Source organism: Oryctolagus cuniculus, chromosome 1, assembly GCF_964237555.1.
Source record: "Oryctolagus cuniculus chromosome 1, mOryCun1.1, whole genome shotgun sequence".
Classification (NCBI taxonomy): Eukaryota; Metazoa; Chordata; class Mammalia; order Lagomorpha; family Leporidae; genus Oryctolagus; species Oryctolagus cuniculus.
In genome coordinates this window covers 76,960,775-76,983,988 of record NC_091432.1, presented here as the reverse complement: position 1 = coordinate 76,983,988, position 23,214 = coordinate 76,960,775, and the positions used below count along the sequence as shown (strand labels likewise).

Genomic DNA, 23,214 nt, shown 5'->3' with positions numbered 1-23,214 from the left:
TCCACAAAAACAAAACCAACAACCCACTTAAGAGATGGGCCAAGGACTTCAATAGACATTTTTCAAAAGAGGAAATCCAAATGGCCAACAGGCACATGAAAAAATGTTCAAGGTCACTAGCAATCAGGGAAATGCAAATCAAAACCACAATGAGGTTTCACCTCACCCCGGTTAGAATGGCTCACATACAGAAATCTACCAACAACAGATGCTGGCGAGGATGTGGGGAAAAAGGGACACTAACCCACTGTTGGTGGGAATGCAAACTGGTCAAGCCACTATGGAAATCAGTCTGGAGATTCCTCAGAAACCTGAATATAACCCTACCGTTCGACCCAGCCATCCCACTCCTTGGAATTTACCCAAAGGAGTTTAAATTGATAAACAAAAAAGCGGTCTGCACCCTAATGTTTATTGCAGCTCAATTCACAATAGCCAAGACCTGGAACCAACCTAAATGCCCATCAACAGTAGACTGGATAAAGAAATTATGGGATATGTATTCTTTAGAATACTATACCGCAGTAAGAAACAACGAAATCCAGTCATTTGCAACAAAATGGAGGAATCTGGAACACATCATGCTGAGTGAAGTAAGCCAGTCCCAAAGGGACAAATACCATATGTTCTCCCTGATCGGTGACAACTGACTGAACACCAAAAAGGAAACCTCCTGAAGTGAAATGGACATTATGAGAAATGGTGACTTGATCAGCATAGCCCTGACTGCTAATGGACAACTTAATACATTATCCCTCATAGTATTTTGTCTGTTCTACTTAATATGACTGGTTTAATTCTGTAATTATCACACAGTTATTCTTAAGTGTTGAAAATTAACTGAAATGTGATCCCTGTTAAACATAAAAGTGGGAATAAGAGAGGGAAGAGATGTATAATTTGGGGCATGCTCGGGCTGACTTGCCCCAATTGGTAGAGTTGGAAACATACCAGGGGATTCCAATTCAATCCCATCAAGGTGGCATGTGCCAATGCCATCTCACTATTCCAAGTGATCAATTTCAGTTCACAATTGATCATAATGAAAGGACTAAGAGTCAAAGGGAGCACATAAACAAGTCTAGTACCTGCTAACACTAACCGATAGAATAAATAAAGGGGAGAGTGATCCAACATGGGAAGTGAGATACTCAGCAGACTCATAGAATGGCGGATGTCCTAAATAGCACTCTGGCCTCAGAATCAGCCCTAAAGGCACTCGGATCTGGCTGAAAAGCCCACGAGAGTATTTCAGGCATGGAAAGCCAAGACACTCTGGCAAAAAGATCTCTGTGAGTGAGATCCCAGTGGAAAGAACAGGTCTTCAAAGAGGGAGGTGCCTTTCTCTGAAGGGAGGAGAGAACCTCCACTTTGACTATGACCTTGTCTAAACAAGATAAGAGTCGGAGAACTCAAGGGGCTTCCATAGCCTTGGAAACTCATGACTGGTGCATAGGGAGATTATTGATGCCATAAACAGGAGTGTCAATTTGTAAAGTCAACAACAGGAGTCACTGTGCACTTACTCCTCATGTAGGATCTCTGTCCTTAATGTGCTGTACACTGAGGCTTAATGCTATAACGAGTACTCAAACAGTATATTTCACTTGTGTTTCTATGGGGGTGCAAACGATTGAAATCTTTACTTAATGTACACTAAACTGATCTTCTGTAAAAAAAAAAAAAAAAAGAAATTATCAATTCCCAACTTGACTCTCACTGGGATTAAACATGACAATAGGTCTGATCTGATTTCATCATCATTTAAAAAAAAATCATCTATTATTTTTCACTTTATGTTCCTGTGTGGGAACAAACTGTTGAAATCCTTACTTAAGGTATCCTAAGCTGATCTTCTGTATATTAAGATAATCGAAAATGAATCTTGATGTGAATGGAAGGGGAGAGGGAGTGGGAAAGGGGAGGGTTGTGGGTGGGAGGGACGGTATGGGGCGGAAAGCCATTGTAACCCATGAGTCGTACTTTGGAAATTTATATTCATTAAATAAAAGATAAAAAAAAATTAAGTTGGTAAGGCTGCAGTTTGGCATAGCAGTTAAGATGCCATTTGGGATGCTTGTATCTCCTATTGGCGTCCCTGGGTTTCAGTACCAGCTCGTAGCTGTTGTGGGCATTTGGGGAATGAACCAGTGGGCAGAAGATCTCTCTCTCTCTCTTTCTGCTTTTCAAATAAAAATAAATATAGCATTATTCTGAACAATCTTATAGATTGTTATAAGTTAACTTGTTAACTGGAATCCCTAGGACAACCACTAAGGAAATAACTTAGAAAATATAATAAAAGAAACAACAGAGAGTTAAAACAGAACACAAGAAAACATTTAATATAGAACAAGGCAGTAATGGAAGGAGAGAGGAACATGAGACACAGAAAGCAAAATAGCAAAAATGTCAGATACAAATTTTCCTTATAATAATTACACTCAATGAAAATGGTTATACATGGTCATTAAAAGGCAGAGGTTAGCACAATGGACTTTTAAAAATGACCCAACTATATACCTTATATTAAACATACTTTCAACTCAAAGAAACAAATAGGCCAAGAGTAAAAGGATAGAAAAAACATGCCTACTGCAAACAGGAACCCAAAGAGATCTGGAGTGACTGGCTATACTAACATAAGACAAAATAGACTAAGAAAATAATTGTTACTAGAGACTAAAAAGAATATTATATAAGAATAAAAGTGTGAAACCATCAATAATATAATAATTGTAAACATATATGCCCCATATTAAATATTAATATTGCCCCCAAATCCATGTCAACTCAGAACCTTAGAATGTGACACTATTGAAAACCATCTTCACAGGTATAATTAATTAAGATAAGGTCATGAGCAATGCTTGTGGTGATGGAAATTTTCTGTCTCTCAACTATCAATGTTAATTTTATCAGTACTCTATTTGAGGTATTGTGTTATTGTTTTTAAATATGTTACAGCAACCTAAGTAATGAGTACACAGGATCTCTCTCTGTGTAGTACTTCTCACAACTGCATATTTATAAGTACCTCAAAATAAAAAGTTTAATTAAAAACCAGAGGGCCAATCAAATTAGTAACTGAAAAAAGCAATTTATTACTCTTTAATCAATTCTAAGATATTCCATTTTCTTGAATGAAATAGATTCATGTTTTGTTTGCTTATAAAGAAGTTGAATTACTTTGACTTGACATGTTATTTTAAAATGAAATATCTGTAGAAACTTGAATAATACCAATGGAAATATCACTTGCCAGACTATTACACTGCTAATACTTTTTTTTTCCAAATATGGACTTTTCCACTTATTTTTGTAGAAGTGGAAAATTCCTCTAGCAAGAATGTTTTGAATGTTAAATAAAAATATCTTGTTTTACTTATGTTACTTAATTTTAGTAAGGCAACAATGGCTTCTAAATTCAATTCCAGCTCAAAGATATTTATCATCATAACATATAGGCAAAAAATTTCCAAAGACAGAGATAATTTAAAAACCACCACATATAATTCATGAAGAAATAGGTACAAAGACATTTTCCATTTACTTTCCATACTTGGAACAATGGTGGAAAGTATCATTATACTCTGAAATCTCTATATATGAAATTAGTTCACCTTATGTAAATAAACAAAATTTTAAAAATATTTCTCAAAATGAAACCAGTCCTTCTACATAAATTTTTTTAACTTATTCACTTGAAAAGCAGAATGAGAGAAATAGAGAAGGAAAAAGATAGAGAGAAAGAAAGAGATGGAATATTTTTCATTCTTTGGCTCACTCCTCAAATAGCCACAACAGCTGAGCCTGGACCAGGCTGAAGCCAAGAATCTGGAACTCCATCTGGGTCTCTCATGTGAGCGACAGGAACTCAGGTATTTGAGGCATTATCTGCTGCTTCTCAGCCACATTAGAAGGGAGTAGCCAGAATTTGAGCCTGCACTCTGATACGGAATGCAGACATTGCAAGCAGAGGCTTATCATGTTGCCCCACAATGCCTGGCCCTAGATCAAATGTCTGACACAATCACTATTATTTTCAGGCATATGTTATTGTTATTTGTAAAAAATTACATGTCCAGGGCTGGCATTGTGGCACAGTGAATTAAGTTGCTGATTGCAATGTTGGCATCCTATATCAGAGTGTTGGTTTGAGTCCTGTATGCTCTACTTCCAATCCAGCCTCCTACTAATGTACGTGTGAAGGCAGTAAACATGGCCCAAGTACTTGAGACTCTATCACCCACATGGGAGTCCAGGATGGAATTCCTGGCCCCTGGCTTTAGTCAGGCTTTAGACCTGGTTATTGCAGGCATTTGAGGAGTGAAACATCAGGTGGAATATCTTTCCCTGTCTGTCACTCTGCCTTTCAAATAAACCATCTTTTTTTTTTCTTTCTTTCTTTTTTTTTTTTTTTTTTAATTTGTCCTTTCACTGTGTTAGTGTGAATCAAGTCAACAAATGTTCACAGAACACCTACTAATGCTGGGCTCTTCTAGAGAAACAAAGATAAGTAGATTTGATTGCTGCTGCCTAAAGAGCTTTCAACTTAATAATGGAGAATTATTTTTACACAAGATTTCAGCCTAGTAGGGGGCATGAAAAGGAAGTAGCCAAGAGGAAAGCATTGGTTTTGCAAATTTTAAAAGAACTGGTAGTAAGTAAAGGGTGTAATAGCTGGGGAGAAGGTTGAAGAGATGAGCAGATGTCAACTTTGGCAGGATCCTGAAGACATTGGTGAGGATTAGAGACTTTGATTTATGTCCAGTTAAAAGCCACTGAAAACTGTCAAACACTGAAAGTTTTCGAGTAACCAAAGGGCAATTCTTGTCATGTGGAAAACACACTGGAGAGGGAAAGGATGGCTCAGAAACAATGGTAGGTTAAACTAGGGCAGAAGCAGCGTAAATGGAAAGAAATGGTTGCTGTTCAGATACATGCAGTTGCAGCTGGAATCTGTCTATGATCATCACTGGTGGGTTCATTAAGGCACAGACATAGGTCTGTCTCATTCTTGAGTTAATCCTCATGGAAACAAGAACTTTTAACTATTTTTGGTTCCAAATGATGGACCAAGAGAGAAAGTAACTCAGACCTGATCTGTGCTTTTCACAACCAAGTCCTAATCTGTTGAACATGGAGGATGTGCATTGGTTCCTTGATGGCAGCTTACTACTCTTTTGTGCTCTGAATCTCATCACATAGGGCCTGCATCCAAGCAGACATCTCCTTTCTACTGTTACCCACAGACCCCAGTTTCTGTTTTAGTCCCTATTACAAGTGGCTGGTCCCTGAGAATCATGACAGTGTCAGGGTCACAGTTAAATCACTAACAGCTTTTTCGTCCAATAAATATTTGCTGAATGAATGAACAAATTAGCCCTATGGGAAAGACAAGAATCCCAATTTTATGGGAAATGGAAGCTTATATAAATTTTGGACAAAATGGCAAAAGAAAGTTGTACACTTAGGGTGCAAGCTCAGGTCTCTGAGTCCAGATTCCATTGAAATGCATAGACAAAGTCTTTTTAGACAAACCGCAAGTAAAATAGTTAACTGTGGAAGTTTTAGGGTCTATATAAAATCAGTGTGCTAATGGGGACACCCACAATATCTGCTTGTTTGTGAGATGCCCTGAGGGATAAAAACTGTGTTAATGTTCATTTGCTGCTTCCAAAGCTTGCAAGTGTTTCTGCAGATGCTTAGTTCTGATGGTCTTATGTAGCACCCCTTTGACATTCATTTAAATTGGATTTTATAAAAGCAGCATATCATCTTACATAGCCAATTAGTCATTTTACCAACTAAGATTGTACTTTTTCAAGTGGCATTTATGAATGCATACTCTCTGAAAATCTAAAAGAAAACAGATACAGAGAATAAAAGTAGAGAACTAATGGGTTATACTTTGATTAAATTAAGAAGTCAAAAGATAGATGCTTTAAAATTATGAATGTAAGATTCAGTTTTCTCTCTCTTTCTCTCTCTCTCTCTCTCTTTTTTTTTTTTTTGACAGGCAGAGTGGACAGTGAGAGAGAGAGAGACAGAGAGAAAGGTCTTCCTTTTCTGTTGGTTCACCCTCCAATGGCCACTGCGGCTGGTGGGCTGCGGCCGGTGCACGACGCTGATCTGAAGCCTGGAGCCAAGTGCTTCTCCTGGTCTCCCACGGGGTGCAGGGCCCAAGCACTTGGGCCATCCTCCACTGCCTTCCTGGGCCACAGTAGAGAGCTGGCCTGGAAGAGGGGTAACTGGGACAGAATCCAGTGCCCCGACCGGGACTAGAACCCGATGTGCCGGCGCCGCAGGTGGAGAATTAGCCTATTGAGCCGCGGCGCCGGCCCTCGTGTTCTAAATAATATAATTCAATCTGACTTCCATTGACATTATACTTAATTATACTTTGGTTTGAGTATACATTGACATTATACTTAATGCCTCGCATGTACAAAGAAACTTAAATGAATTGCAAGGCACTCAATTTAAGCTTTAAAGAAGATAATTTCCTAAAGCATGTTTTATCATACCTTACAAACTTTTAAAACATGTGTATAAATATTTAATAATGACAAATTTTAAATTTTATACTTACTCTCTCGTGATACTTTTGGTTCTTTTCCCTAAGCTTTTTTATTTGAAACATGAAGCGCTCTACTGCATTTTCCTTTATTTGACAACTAAGAATAAACAAAGATGTGTTAAAAGTATTATCAAAGGAAAGATCAATGGGACAAAATTTTAAAATTACACTAAATTATCTGAATCCAAATAAATTGTTAAATATATGATAAAAACTTTTTAGAGATAAAAATTTTTTTTAAATGATTTTGTGCCCCTGAATCTGTTTGACTCACTAAAGTATACTTTGGGAAAGTAACTTCAAAGTTATTTTTTTCTCTTTATTGAAAAAAGAAGCCAATCTCTTCACATTTCGCTGATGTAATTTTTATATTTTCTAATATTTTATAAATAATTCGGCTTAAAGGAAACCTAGGAAAGGGCACAGAGAAGACATGTTTTCTAGAATTCTAAAAACACTCAGACATAAATGACAAATAAAATAGAGGTGTTACAAAGGGCAAGTACACCTTGTTAAGACACTAAGCTAATTTAGACATACGTTCACGTTCATTAGTGTACCATTTCTTCTGTGAATACTAAAAGCTTCTATCCTGACACAAATGTATTTCTTAAAACCTAACAAGTAGTTGGCGAGTATCTCTTAGATATGACAGACAGAAAAGAGGAGGAAGGGGTAGTGTTCTGGTGCATTGGGTTAAGCGACCCCTTCAGCTGGCTGGCGCCGCGGCTCACTAGGCTAATCCTCCACCTTGCGGCGCCGGCACACGGGGTTCTAGTCCTGGTCGGGGCGCCGGAGAGGGGCACCTCTTCCAGGCCAGCTCTCTGCTGTGGCTAGGGAGTGCAGTGGAGGATGGCCCAAGTACTTGGGCCCTGCACCCCATGGGAGACCAGGAGAAGTACCTGGCTCCTGCCATCGGATCAGCGTGGTGCGCCCGACCGCGGCGGCCATTGGAGGGTGAACCAATGGCAAAAGGATGACCTTTTTCTCTGTCTCTCTGTGTCTCTCTCACTGTCCACTCCGCCTGTCAAAAAAAAAAAAAAAAAAAAAAAAAAAAGCGACCCCTTTGGATGCCATGTCAGGGTGCCTGGTTGGAGTCCTGGCTATTCTGAACTTCTGATCCAGCTTCTTGCTAATGTACCTTGGAGTCAGCTGATGATGATCTAGGTGTTTGGGTTCCTGTGACCTACAAAGGAGACCTAGATGGCATTCCAGGCTCCTGACTTCAGCCTGGCCCAGCCCTGGCTGTTACAGACATTTGGGGAGTGAACCAATGGATGGAAAATCTCTCTTTCCTGTCTCTTCCTCTCTCTCTCTCTCTCTCTCTCTCTCTCTGCCATTCTGCCTTTCAAATACATACATACATACATACATACATACATCTTAAAAAGAAAAGAGCAGAAAGACTTTTGTATAGTTTATTCAATAGCTATTTGAAGTGTTAGTATATCTCTATATTGCTATTACTTAGTGAGTTTTATAACTAAGTCTGGGATCAAATAAGGCAACAGAAATAGGCCCACCTAAACTGCTTACTTCAATAAAGAAAAACAAAATCAGAAATATAGCACCACTGTAGTGTAGTAAAAGTGGAGTGGCTAAAGAAAGGAACACTCAGCTTTTAAATCTTGTCCTCACCACTTCTTACCTACCCGAAACTACACAGTTTTCTGAGCCTAAATTTCCAAGCTGTTAGATGGAGACAACAATACTCAGCTCCATATAACATTGTGAGGATTAAAATAAGAAACCATATGTGAATGTTTCTAGCATAATTAAGCACTCAGAAATTGCAACTGAGTCTTACACACTCAGCCCTTCCACAAAAATATCATTTATATTTGTGACATTGTATGAGTATACTTGGTAGAGAGAAATAGGCATCTTCCTTATAATAAAAAATGATAAAAAAGCAAAAAACAAAATAAGGAAGCAAATCCTTTAATGGCAAAAAAAAGCTCTTTTTGTTTACTATGAAACTTGGATTTTAGTCCTTGTTTTCCACTAAGTGCCTAAGGACACTTGACATATTTAGGCCTTGGATTATTCCTCTTATAAATAAGAAGATTGAAAGAGATGAGCTCTATGGTTCATTTTCAGCTGCAAAATTCTGCAGTTTAAATTGACCAATATTTATTTCCTGCAGTCATACACATGACATAGATTTAATGAGCTGCCATCAGGTGCCCAGTATTGTTTTAGTCATTACAGAAATAGTTTTGAACAAGATCTTTGTGATCCTTGTCCTCAAGACTATATTTTAGTAGATGATAAGGAAACAAACACATACACATTGTTTACACATTGTGATAAATGCCTTAGAGGAATTAACAGGATATGAGTAGAGGGAATGGAAGGGTTGACTATAAATAGGTTGGGCTCCACACAACAGTAAAGATAAGTCTCCATGTAAGTAAAAATCATCCTTTACCTCTTACGTAAAGCTTAGATGTGCAAAAATTTTGAAGGCGTGCCTTCTCTACTTTCCATTTTTAACTATAAGAATAAAATATTACAAATGAAAAGTATCTAAAAAGAGCCTGTGGAAACATGTGCAAATTATTCACATAATTTCTGCAATTACAAATTTGGCAATACTATATCTGCACAAGTGGAGCAGGCAAATGCAGTCTCCACTGGCTGTGGCTGAGTTTTTGGATGAGCTCATTAAAAGATTGACTCCCTGGCTGCTGTGGAGAGCCTTCCTCGGTGATGACTGAGCAAGCAATGATGAGACTGGGCATCACATCCAGCCCTAACCCCAGACATTGCACAGGGGCAAACTCATACTGAAAATATCATCTATTTGAAATTAAAATTAAATTGGTCATCTATTTTTATTTGCTGCATCTGGCTACCCCACACTTAAGCTTATCACCCCTTCCATTACAACATTTAGGACCAAACAGCCCAGGGCCTTGTCTTGTGTTCATTTTGCTGTGAGTATCAGCAGGTCCCAAAGGGATGTCCTAAATGTTCTGGCGGTTTCACGGGCCCCCTTGTGGAGCTTATGGTAATTGCAGGTGTAACAGGATCCTGGGTCTCTCTGGATCCACCTAAACCTTCTCAGGTCTCAAGAAGAGATGGCTTTTCTACAGCCAACTTATATTTGATCAAGGATCCAAAACCAATCCCTGGAGTAAGGACAGTCTATTCAATAAATGGTGCTGGGAAAATTGGATTTCCACGTGCAGAATCATGAAGCAAGACCCCTAGCTTACACCTTACACAAAAATTCACTCAACATGGATTAAAGACTTAAATATACGACCCAACACCATCAAATTATTAGAGAGCTTTGGAGAAACCCTGCAAAATATAGGTACCAGCAAAGACTTCTTGGAAAAGACCCCAGAAGCACAGGCAGTCAAAGCCAAAATTAACTATTGGGATTGCATCAAATTGAGAAGTTTCTGTACTTCAAAAGAAACAGGAAAGTGAAGAGGCAACTGACAGAATGGGAAAAAATAGTCACAAACTATGCAACAGATAAAGGGTTGATAACCAGAATCTACAAAGAAATCAAGAAACTCCACATCAAAACAAACAACCCACTTAAGAGATGGGCCAAGGACCTCAATAGACATTTTTCAAAAGAGGAAATCCAAAGGGCCAACAGACACATGAAAAAATGTTCAAGATCACTAGCAATCAGGGAAATGCAAATCAAAACCACAATGAGGTTTCATCTCACCCCGGTTAGAATGGCTCACATTCAGAAATCTACCAACAATAGATGCTGGAGAGGATGTGGGGAAAAAGGGACACTAACCCACTGTTGGTGAGAATGCAAACTGGTAAAGCCACTATGGAAGTCAGTCTGGAGATTCCTCAGAAACCTGAATATAATCCTACCATACAACCCAGCCATCCCACTCCTTGGAATTTACCCAAAGGAAATTAAATTGGCAAACAAAAAAGCTGTCTCCACATTAATGTTTATTGCAGCTCAATTCACAATAGCTAAGACCTGGAACCAACCCAAATGCCCATCAACAGTAGACTGGATAAAGAAATTATGGGACATGTACTCTATAGAATGCTATACAGCAGTCAAAAACAATGAAACCCAGTCATTTGCAACAAGATGGAGGAATCTGGAACACATCATGCTGAGTGAATTAAGCCAGTCCCAAAGGGACAAATATCATATGTTCTCCCTGATCGGTGACAACTAACTGAGAACCAAAGAGGAAACCTGTTGAAGTGAAATGGACACTATGAGAAACAGGACTTGATCAGCTCCTGTCCTGACTGTTGATGTACAATGTAATACTTTATCCATTTTAGTATTTTTTTGTTCTAGTACTATTGGTTGAACTCTGTAATTAACACACAATTATTCTTAGGTGTTTAAATTTTAGCTGAAAAGTGATCCCTGTTAAATATAAGAGTGGGAATAAGAGAGGGAAGAGATGTACAATTTGGGACATGCTCAATCAGACTTGCCCCAAATGGTGGAGTTAGAAATGTGCCAGGGGATTCCAATACAATCCCATCAAGGTGGCATGTATCAAAGCCATCTCACTAGTCCAAGTGATCAATTTCAGTTCACAATTGATCACACTGATAGGTCTAAGAGTCAAAGGGATCACACAAACAAGACTAGTGTCTGATAATACTAACTGATAGAATCAAAAAGGGAGAAAATGATCCAACATGGGAAGCTGGATACACAGCAGACTCATAGAATGGCAGATGTCCTAAACAGCACTCTTGCCTCAGAATCAGCCCTTAAGGCATTTGGATCTGGCTGAAGAGCCCATGAGAGTATTTTAGGCATGGAAAGCCAAGACACTCTGGGGAAAAAAAAAAAAAAAAAAAAAAGAAGACCTAAATGGAAGATATCTGCGAGTGAGATCCCAGTGGAAAGAAAGAAGAAGGTACTTTTCTCTGAAGGGATGAGAGAACTTCCACTTTGACTAAGAACCTGTCGGAATAAGATCGAAGTCGGCGAACTCAAAAGGCTTCTATAGCCTTGGCAACTCATGACTAGAGCCTAGGGAGATTACTGACTCCATAAACAAGAGTGTCAAATTGTTAAGTCAACAACAGGAGTCAATGTGTACTTACTTCTCATGTGGGATCTGTCCTTAGTGTGTTGTCCAATGTGAAGTAATACTATAACTAGTACTGAAACAGTACTTTACACTTTGTGTTTCTGTGTGGGTGCAAACTGATGAAATCTTTACTTAATATATACCAAATCGATCTTCTGTATATAAAGATAATTGAAAATGAATGTTGATGTGAATGGAATGGGAGAGGGAGTGGGAAATGGGAGGGGTGCGAGTGGGAGGGAAGTTATGGGGGGGGGTGGCCATTGTAATCCATAAACTGTACTTTGGAAATTTATATTTACTAAATAAAAGTTTTTTTTTTTTTTTTAAAAGAAGAGATGGCTTTGTCAGGAAACAGATAGGTTTAACTTCAGAACTCCACACTATAAGCCATTATGGGGAATTCAAGCTTCTCTGTTCCTTACATTTTTCTCTTCATATCTCCTTATCTACTCAGTGCCCTATTATTCCATATCACACTAAATGGCAAAGTAAGTGGAACGATAAACCTATATTAAAGTCATTAGAAAAGGATAGAGCACTTTTCTAAAGCACCGTGACATTACATTGTTAGTAATGTCTCATCTTTCCCCTTACCTCTTTGTATTATTAGATTGTTCTTAATGTATAAACTTCCCTCTTCCATTCAACTTATTAAAAATTGTATTTGTGGGGCCTTACTTTCTGTCCATCTCTACTAAAATGATATGAAGGAAGTTTTCAGCTGAGAAGTAAATGTGAATAGTTTCTGGTTATTATTATTTTTGTTACTTCAAGTAGAAAATGAAAGACAACTTAAAAGCTGCTTCCAATGAATATTTCTTAGTATTCTGACCCTTTCACTCACTGCCTCCTGAAAAAACAGGCCAAAAACAGGACAGGTGTGGCGACTCAGGTAAGGACACCTGCATTCTTTATCAGGGTGCTGGGATTGAGATTTCCCTCTACTTCCAATCCGGCTTCTTGTTAATGCTCCTGGGAGGCAGCAGATGATAATCTAAGACTTGGTCCTCTTGTCTTCCACGCAGGAGACCCAAATGGAGTTTCTGGCTTATTGCTTCAAACTGGCTCAGCCCTGGCTGTCGCGGGCATTTGGAGAGTGAACCAGTCGATAGAAGATTTCTCTCTCTCTCTCTCTCTCTCTCTCTCTCTCTCCCCCCTCTACATTTCAAGTTAATTAAACTAAACACACACACACACACACACACACACAAAACCTGCGCCGCGGCTCACTAGGCTAATCCTCCGCCTTGCAGCACCGGCACACCGGGTTCTAGTCCCGGTCGGGGCGCCGGATTCTGTCCCAGTTGCCCCTCTTCCAGGCCAGCTCTCTGCTGTGGCCAGGGAGTGCAGTGGAGGATGGCCCAAGTGCTTGGGCCCTGCACCCTATGGGAGACCAGGATAAGTACCTGGCTCCTGCCATCAGATCAGAGCGGTGCGCCGGCCGCAGCGGCCATTGGAGGGTGAACCAACGGCAAAGGAAGACCTTTCTCTCTGTCTCTCTCTCTCACTATCCACTCTGCCTGTCAAAAAAAAAAATATGCATACATTTGTAGCCTCTCAAGGAGGAGATGGATCTTCTCAGAATGTGGTTTAAAACAAATATCTTAAACAAAGACCTAGTCATTGACATCACAGGCTCCCCATTTCAACCTTATATTCCTACAACAAATGGCTCCCCATTCCCAAATTTCAAGTTTTCTGCTTGAATTGACTTTTGCCTAAATCACCTGTGTGTTCTTTTTTTTTTATTTTATTTATTTTTTTGACGGGCAGAGTGGACAGTGAGAGAGAGAGAGACAGAGAGAAAGGTCTTCCTTTTGCAGTTGGTTCACCCTCCAATGGCCGCCGCGGCCAGCACGCTGTGGCTGGCGCATTGCGCTGATCCGAAGCCAGGAGCCAGGTGCTTTTCCTGGTCTCCCATGGGGTGCAGGGCCCAAGCACCTGGGCCATCCTCCACTGCACTCCCGGGCCATAGCAGAGAGCTGGCCTGGAAGAGGGGCAACTGGGACAGAATCCGGCGCCCCGACCGGGACTAGAACCCGGTGTGCCGGTGCTGCGCCGTTAGGCAGAGGATTAGCCTAGTGAGCCGCGGTGCCGGCCGGTACATGAGTCTTAACAACGAAATGTCATATGTCAATCAGTCAGATGGAAGGAGTTAAGTCCCTTTGCAGACTCACTCTGTACCTGGCTGCAGACCCCCAGCGAGTGCTTCTTTCATCTGCCAGAGAAGCATACTGGGGTGCTCTGGCCACCTCGACCTGTTGGGTGATGCAGCTTTCCCAGGACACAAGGAAGAAAAAAAAAAAGGAGAAGGATAAGGAGAGGAGGGGAGGGGGGTGGGGGAGGGGGAGGGGGAGGAGGAGAGGGGAAGAGGAAAAAATGGAAGAAATAAGTCCCTAGCTTGGCCTGGCCCTGGCCATTGCGGCCATTTGGGAAGTGAACTGGCAGATGGAGGATCTCTCTGTCTCTCTCTTTCTCTCCCTTTCTCTCTATACCTCTGTCTTTTAAATAAATGAATAAATCTTAAGGGAAAATGTTGACTACCATGTTTTGATTGCTACACATTGCATATATATGTTGAAATATTACATGGGCCGGCGCCGCGGCTCACTAGGCTAATCCTCCGCCTTGCAGCACCGGCACACCGGGTTCTAGTCCCGGTCGGGGCGCCGGATTCTGTCCCGGTTGCCCCTCTTCCAGGCCAGCCCTCTGCTGTGGCCAGGAAGAGCAGTGGAGGATGGCCCAGGTGCTTGGGCCCTGCACCCCATGGGAGACCAGGAAAAGCTCCTGGCTCCTGCCATCGGATCAGCGCAGCGCGCAGGCCGCGGCGGCCATTGGAGGGTGAACCAACGGCAAAGGAAGACCTTTCTCTCTGTCTCTCTCTCTCACTGTCCACTCTGCCTGTCAAAAAAAAAAAAAACAAAAAAACAGCTAGTTCATGAAATATTACATTGCTGCCCATAAATATGTATAATTACTGTCAATAAAAATACAAAAAAATACACTCACATAGTTCCTATCACCCTTCTAATTATCTGTTAACTTTAAAACTATGTATTAAAACATACATTTTAGTGCTTGTTGTTGTTAGAACATAAGTACTTTACAAATAAGAACAGATTTAACTCTTCTGGTAACTCTACCTTGTAGTTACTATCATTATCAAATCCATCTTTTTTTCCTTTCATAGTTTTCCCAACAGGAGTACAGAGAGGGTTAGGGGACCTCCCCAAGACTGGACACCTTAGGAGTGGTGGAGTCAGAGTTCTGCCTGGAGGGTCCTGTTTCCGGAGCAGGCTGTCACTGCGATTGACAATGGATCAACTGTGGATCTGAGGGTGAAGTAAGCTGGATAAAATGTGGAAAGCACCTAGCAAAGAATCATGGTAGATATCTTAATTAATGTATGTATCCCTCCCTTGTGAGCCCATGTTTTATTGACGGCAAAGCTGTGCTGCTTTCACTATGCCATGGCTCTGCTTCTATAAATAATTACAGAAGCAAGAGCACTGTGTCAGAGGAATTGCAAACAAAGGATTGTGTACGTTATGTCAGAAAAACCATCAAGAAGAGAATGCAGTTTCCTGAAAGGAAAAAAAAATATATACATAAACTTACTGATAGTCTAGAAGGGCTTCACTAGTAGGCAGTTTGGTTTCCTTTGGCTTCTCTTGTGTATCTTTTTTATTTGCTTTCCCCGTGGTTTCCATTGTGCTGCTTAGCTATTAAAGAAATACCTGTTTAGAAAAGAGACATAGGAAAAGTGAATACATTCTCTGTGTCAGTCTACTTGTGCTTACTCTAGCTAAGACCCCTGGGACTTAATTTAAGGCTAGTTTTTCTATCCTCAATGCTTCTGTGTCCCCAGATATAACATCAACCACAATGCTGGAACATCATGAATCAATTGGATTTTTCAGTCTGGTGAGTTTCATGTTTAGCCCTGGTGCAACATTCCTTCCACCCAAACCGTTCTAACAGCCTCACTCTCATGCTATCCATCTATGTCTGTTGCCTCTACCACGCTCCCTTAGGGCACAGGAATGAACTTTTTCAATAGTTTTATTTCTCTGCAGTGTTTGACAGAGAGCAGTACACACAGCTGCAGCTCAATAGATGTCTATTAAGTTTTTGACAATTGAAACAAAAGTAGACCACAATTTTCTATGTGCACCAAGAAGCCAGGATACAAACGAATTAGCACTAGGATCTAAAGAATTGTTTGGCCAGGGTTGCTATAAAGAGCAAATAAACACAAACACTGATATGTTTTTTGAAATGGATTAGAGGCTTACAATGATAATAAGGTCATAATAACAATAACTCTTCTTTCCTTTTACATGTAATGAAAATCAAGGAAATTTTTAAAAGGGAAAATACAGACACACTGTCCACAGATGTTTATAGTAATCAGAAGTACTTCATGGATTTGGTTTACAAACTAAGGTATACTTTACAGAGAGTAGTCTTTTTTTTTTTTTTTAAGATTTATTTTATTTATTTGAAAGTCAGAGTTAGAGAGAGAGAGGTAGAGACAGAGAGGTCTTCCATCCGCTTATTCACTCCCCAGATGGCCACAATGGCCAGAGCTGCGCTGATCCGAAGCCAGTAGCCAGGAGTCTCCTCTGGGTCTCCCACATGGGTGCAGGGGCCCAAGGACTTGGGCCATCTTCTACTGCTTTCCCAGGCCATAGCAGAGAGCTGGATCAGAAGAGGAGCAGCCGGGACTAGAACCGGCGCCCATATGGGTTGCTGGCGCTTCAGGCCAGGGCATTAACCCACTGCGCCACAGCACTGGCCTCAGAGAATAGTCTTTTTTCTTTTTTTAAATTTTTTTTATTTGACAGGTAGAGTCATAGACAGTGAGAGGGAGGGACAGAGAGAAAGATCTTCCTTCCGTTAGTTCACCCCCCAAATGGCTGCTACGGACGGCGTGCTGTGCCGATCCGAAACCAGGAGCCAGGTGCTTCTCTTGGTCTCCCATGCGGGTGCAGGGGCCTGAGCACTTGGGCCATCCTCCACTGCCCTCCCGGGCCACAGCAGAGAGCTGGACTGGAAGAGGAGCAACCAGGACTAGAACCCGGCGCCCATATGGGATGCCGGCGCCGCAGGCGGAGGATTAACCAAGTGAGCCACGGCGCCAGCCCCGAGTAGTCTTTTTTTAAAAGAATTTTATCTTTTATTTCCATTAATCTCAAAAGCATCAGTGCCTAACTGTGAGTCAATGTATTTGTAGTTTGTCATGGTAGAAAGAAGAACATAACCTTTGTAATTATTAGTTTAAATGGCTGGAAACTCCTGCGAGTGGGCATGATATCATTCTTGTGCATTGCCATATTTCCTATCCTAGCACAACAGACACACAATAAATCCTGGTCAAGTGAATACATTAGTGCATGACTGAATTAATCAGGTAGATAGTGTTTTTATTCTAGATCTGCCACCTATTTTCTATGGGCACTTGAATGCTTGATGGTAGGCAATTTGGCTCCCTCAGATAGCCTGTCTTGTTTTCACTTTTTATTTGCTTAATCCCTTTGAACTCTTTGTCCATCATCTGTAAGTTAAGAACCATAACAATCTTACTCTAAGAGCTACTGTAAGGATTAAATAAGCTAATATTTAATGCTTCTAGCATAGGGACTGACACATAGAAAGAGCTCATCATTATTACAAGTCTTCCTCTTTCCCTTCAGTTATAGTTTCAGATCATGCTTCTTCACATTCCAGATAACCAGAAAACAGAGAATGTCTGCCTGCTGCCAAGGGCAATGATATGTGGCAAGACCAATCCATGAGATTTGCCATGGTTAACCTTCATCATTAATGTGGATCACTCAGTTGGCAACTTGTGTCAATCTACACAGACCGTTCAGATCCACAGTGGAAAAACTCACTGAAATGAAAACACTTCTCTATATACATGTTACTCATACACCCAGATCTCTTTGTCTGAGACTTTTCTAGCCAAGTATGCACATCTCTGGATGCAAACAAATTCAACTATATATTAATGCAAATACTTTTCAACTGAAAAACACACAGGTGACACACAAAAAGATTTAAAATATGAAGATTTAAATTTAAAAGATTTAAAATATGAAGACAGGGTTTCAGTCTTCTCAAAGGATTGAGACTAATTCAACAACCTCCATACTAAAACGTGTCATCATTATAACATCACAGTTTACAGAAAATTATCAGCTAAGAAAAAAATTGTTCTTTTGTGTCAGATGGGGAGTTGAATTTTTCATTATTTTCTACTTTAGGGTTAGAATTTTTAACTTGGCTGTTGCACAAAAAGCATGCTGACAAATGTTTTATTTTAAAGGAATAACTTACTACTTAATAATGATTGTGTTATAACATCTCTTATTTAAAGTTAAGACAAATGTCAACATTAATCTCTATCTGAGTCATATGGAAGAGATCAAGTGTTATGGTCCCCACCTGTGGTATCCATCTGGCGTTGGAGGAAAAATGACCTCATCTTGCTCAATTACCTCAGTTACCTGGCTCTTATGTTTCTAACTCTCTGACTAATGTATAATTAGTTTCCTAACCTCAGCTTATAGCAAAGGACTTTAATAAAATATAAGTGAAAATGTTGATCCATGAGAGCATAAATGATTTATGCATAGACTATATTCAGATTCATTGTTTCACACACTGTCAAGAAAATGAGTACAAGCCAATTCGATGGCCTGCTTAACAGTTGTATTTCTGCAGTGAGCTAATTATAGTACCTCAATGTGTACTTCTGTATTTGATAATGTCCTGCAAACAATGGGGACTTTCATAAACATTTACAAAAATTTACAGTTCCTGCCCACCCAGAGGTTTTCTACCTCAGGAAAGGGTGAGAATTCTGGAAAAACATTCACAAAGTAAATGTTAATATGTCCCTGGGAGGTTACAGTCAGGCTAATTCCTGACAAAGGGACATCCAATCTGTCACTGCAAACACCTGTTCAGTGCCTGCTCTGCACATGGCACTTTACCTGGCCCTCAGTTATAGAACATAAAAGAGGCAAGATCCCTACTCAGAACAAAGAAGCATTCGGCAGCGGAAGTTTAAAAAAATAATGAGCAATTTTAAAAAGACATTGGTGAAATCATGCAGACAGTGCTATGGAGATCTTCACCCAGAATTTGACCTCTCTCCTGCGCTCATGTGTGTCTTTCCTCTCCCAGCTCGGCTTGGGAACTTACAACCTACACCATGGAGTGAGGGCACTGAGCAACTGAGGTTTGAAAGACTCAGGTCTCCAGCCTCCCCAGGCCACTCCACAATCACTTTCTGTCTGAAAATGTTTCCCAAACCACTCCCTCAATGCTTCTCAGTGAAAAGTAAAAGTCTACTTAGAGTTGACCATCTGCATATAAAGATAATTAAAAATGAATCTTAATGAAGGATGGGATGGGAGAGGGAGTAGGAGATGGGATGGTTTGTGGGTAGGAGGGTGGTTATAGGGGAGAAGAACCGCTATAATCCAAAAGTTGTACTTTTGAAATTTATATTTATTACATAAAAGCTTTCTATTAAAAAAGTCTATTTAGTAAGAGGGATATGGGATATCACTATCTTTAAATGTGCTATTAACCCATAGTGCTTTTTTTTTTTGGACAGGCAGAGTGGACAGTGAGAGAGAGAGAGAAAGGTCTTCCTTTGCCTTTGGTTCACCCTCCAATGGCCACCGCGGCCGGCACGCTGCAGCCTGCGCACCGTGCCTATCCGAAGGCAGGAGCCAGGTGCTTCTCCTGGTCTCCCATGGGGTGCAGGGCCCAAGCACTTGGGCCATCCTCACTGCACTCCCTGGCCACAGCAGAGAGCTGGTCTGGAAGAGGGGCAACCGGGACAGAATCTGGTGCCCCAACTGGGACTAGAACCCGGTGTGCCGGCACCACAAAGCAGAGGATTAGCCTACTGAGCTGCAGCACCAGCCCCCATAGTGCTTTGACGCTGCAAAAATCACCCAACAGAGCACGTCCCTGCTGACACAAGCTTAGGACCATGGTTTAATATCTCAGCAGCTCCTAATACCTCTTCTCATGACTTTGTGGAGTCACCAGGAACCTGAAGCCTCCTAATGCCTCCTTGAAGAGTCTCATGGAGCCAGGGAAGAATGGCAGTATGGCACTAAATACCTTCCGGGGCACACAATATGGATCCTTATGCTTGTTACTGAATATTTTATGTAAATGTAGATTAAAGTAGAAGGTATTTACCTGATAATATTAATAATGACAAGATCTGAATAAGGGACTGACATGTTGCAGCAAGTTAAGCCAGCACTTTGTGACACTGGCATCCCTTATCTGAGTGCTGGTTCAAGTTCTGGCTGCTCTGCCTCTGATCCAGCTCTCTGTTAATGTGGCTGGTAAAGAGGTGGAATATGGCCGAAATACTTGGGCCTCTGCCACTCACAAGAGAGACCTGGATGGAGTTCTGGGCTCCTGGCTTTGGCCTAGCCTAGCTCCAGTGGTTGCCGCCATTTGAAGAGTGAATCAGTGGATGGAAAATCTCTCTCTCTTTCTCCCCTCTCTCTCTTTCAAATAAATAAATAATAATTCTTAAAGAAAAAAAGTTCTGAATAAGATTACATCAGGGGACAGGAATCCAATGTGATTAAAAGATCTCTATATGGGTGTTGGGAGTCCTGAGGTCTAGTCTTGGCTCAGCCATTAACTAGCTATCAACTTGCATAAGTCTCTACTAGACATAGTAATAATGTAGTACTTTAAAAAAAATACTCCAAATTAAGAGGCACAGCCCTCACTATAATTTAAATTGCAAGGCTGAAATACACACACATATGCAAAAACATTCATGACACTCATCTTCAGAAAAATATACGTCATTTACTGCTAAATAACAACTAGTTCAACAAACATTCATCATCACTGGGAATTAAAAAATATATGCTTCACAGCATATGCAGCATCTAGATAAAAACTAGATGTAATACTTATTTGAAAGATTAACATGCAAGTAAGGCGCACTCACTGTCTTTACCAATGACCCTACTCATTTATTCAAATTTCCTAAATTTGGAAAGTAAAGGTACCTTTAAACTCAAATCTTTAGTGACACCAGAACATACTTTAATATAATTACAAATGCTCTCCTGCACGTGTTGAAAAGAAACGGAATTCACTAAAGCCTCTCAGTAATGACAATACCATCTAAAAATTTAATGAATTTTCAGACCTCTTTTTACAACGGATATGTAGGTAGCCTGAAACAACTAGTGTTAAATGTAAAATTCATCCAGTTTATACATATGTTAAAACTTTTTTCTCATGAATGATATTTTCGACTTGGAGTTGGTGACTGGTGATGTCCACTGTATTATCATGTATTCTCTTACCAATTTAAATCTTTAGTCAGTGGTACATTTTTGAACTGTAGGTCCCAAATTATACTGGTTTCTTAGCTTTACAATTGGCCTTTCAATGCAGAACTGCTAATAACAAAGAGTTTGAAATGCAATGTATTAAATTAACTTCTCTAGTAACCAGAACTACATTTTTCCAACTCTCGCTGTTAGAAAGGTCAAAAGAGAAAAGAAATATAGCCACAAAAATATTATGAGGAATAGAACCGCATGTAATACTTTTGTATTCTGATGCTGAAGGAGAACGAAAAGGCTCCTCCCTGCCTTCCAGGAGCAGCAGTGAAGATGAGGATCTGCTGGAGCGAGGCCTGGGAGGGGCAGCAGGGGAATCCGGGGGAAAGGATCACACACACTGATAAGCAGCAAAGCCTTCTTTGCCTTCACAGCCATCTTTTCAATCTTTTTTTTTTTTTGGCTTAGCGGGGCATCTTTTCCTAACCTAATCACCTAACCAGTTTCTTAACTCCTCTGCCCAGCAGAGAATTTATGGGATGAGAAGGGGGAGGAAACAAAGTACTATACAACAAAATATCTAACAAGTTCATGGAAGAAACCACCAGTGTTCCCTTTAGAAAGACGTACAACACCCAAGGCAAGGAGCTGAAGCACCGTGTGGCTGGCAGTGTGAAGCTGAAAGGCCGTCAGCGGCACACTGGGCACCTGGCAGGAGCCCTCCGTGGGGAAGCATCGTGCTGCTGTGCACAAAGGTGGAAGCCTCTGTGCAGCCCTCACTCAAAACGCGATCACTGGACCGGGAAGAGAAGCAAGACTGAGCACGTCCTAGCTCCTCCACTGAGATAAAAACTCTGTGATCCTCAGCTTCTTCCTACGTCCTGTTGGGGTTATTAATCGGGCTTTGGGAAAACTGTGAAATAACAAAGCCCCCTACAAATGCAGAGCTTGCCGCGGGGCCCCCTTATGCACAAGTATTCATTCCAAGACCCCAGTGGATGGCCTTAAGCCCTGGATAGTTCTGAAAACTTCGTTCGCTGTATGTTTTTACTATTCATTCACACCTATAATAAAGTCTCATCTATAAATTAGGCCCATATGGCAATAGCTAAGAAAACAGAACAACTTTGACAATATATTCTAATAAGTTATTTGTAAATTAAAAAGTTAATTTCTGAAACTGTCTCACTGGAATTTTGAATTGCTGACACCAGGTAACCGACACCTCCCTCACCGCGGAGAAGAGGAGCGACTTCAGTAGTTCGCTGAGCAACTACTGCTGCTAGAGCCTGTGAGAGGGCGCCATGAAGGCTACAAACCTTAGAGCAGACCTAGGAAGGCTGATAAGCAACGCATTCAAGAGTTCCACTGCAAGGCTGAGAGGTGGATTAAAATTTTGATCAGCTTCAACAAAGTCTGTTTCCCACTCTGGGTGTTGTTAAGAGGGGTAAACCAGTGAGGAACCCCGCCCAGCAGCGCCTAACGGTCCAGGAACGGCGCCCCAAGGAGGAAACCATGAGGCGCGACCTCAGACCTAGCTGGGGGCCCAGCAACCCCAGGCCGGTGCAGAGGCGCGGGGAAGGCGGGAGGAGTCTCCTAAAGTCTTCAGGGTCGGGTAGGAAGGAGTCGGGGCCAGGCCTCCCGATATCCCCTCGACCGCTTCCAGGCGCGGACACAGGGCTTTGGGCCTGCAGGGCGCTCCAGTGTCCCAGCAGCCGGCCGGGCCTACCCGCTCCTCTGCTGTCGCCGCCGCCGCCGCTGCCGCCGCCGCCGCCGCGGCGCCCTCGGTTTCCAAGGCGACCGGCATCCAGCCCAGCGGCCCCGCCGCACTGCTAGCAGCAACGTGCTGCGCGCGCCACCTGGCGGCTGCGTCGGGAAGAGTCCGGGCCGAGAACACGCTCAGTGGCCGCCGGGACGGTTCCTTTCCTCCTGGCTGTGGCCTGGATTTTCTGCGCCGTTGCTCACCCGGCTAATTCCGTAAAACGCACACAAGAGCCTCCCCGCTCTGTAGTCGCGACCTCGTAAGTGGGGTGGAGACTCTGTGCTGTGGCCGCGCACGGGTCCCTGAGTCACCAACGTGAAGGGGTTCCCCAGGCCGCGGCCGTGGCTTCCGGCCCACCGGCAGCACCGGGACCGCGGTGCAGGTGCGTGCGGGGTTCTGCCCGCAGCTGCCCCGCTCTGCCGCTCCCGCTGCGGCCGTCTCTCCTCTGTCTACTTC

At 41.6% G+C, this 23,214-nt stretch overlaps 1 protein-coding gene and 1 non-coding gene across 6 annotated transcripts in view; one reads left to right on the top strand and one right to left on the bottom strand.

Annotated features, from left to right (window-relative positions):
* Positions 1 to 22,845, bottom strand: part of CCDC83 (coiled-coil domain containing 83) — a 68,666-nt gene extending 45,821 nt beyond the window's left edge. For 4 of the 5 annotated variants that reach the window (XM_002708468.5, XM_070076436.1, XM_070076445.1 and 1 more), the window contains exons 1-3: positions 22,316 to 22,773; positions 15,265 to 15,383; positions 6,596 to 6,680 (exon numbers count right to left, since the gene is read on the bottom strand). In XM_002708468.5, coding sequence (XP_002708514.1) covers positions 6,596 to 6,680; positions 15,265 to 15,356 — 177 coding nt within the window. In that variant the 5' untranslated portion in view covers positions 15,357 to 15,383; positions 22,316 to 22,773. Of the gene's footprint in view, positions 1 to 6,595; positions 6,681 to 15,264; positions 15,384 to 22,315 lie in introns of all 5 variants that reach the window. The other variant, XM_008263084.3, reaches the window with a different exon arrangement.
* Positions 13,814 to 13,938, top strand: LOC127485292 (small nucleolar RNA SNORA77). Its single transcript, XR_007912407.1, has one exon. It is a non-coding gene; the product is annotated as a small nucleolar RNA SNORA77 (small nucleolar RNA).
* Positions 22,846 to 23,214: the final 369 nt, after the last annotated feature.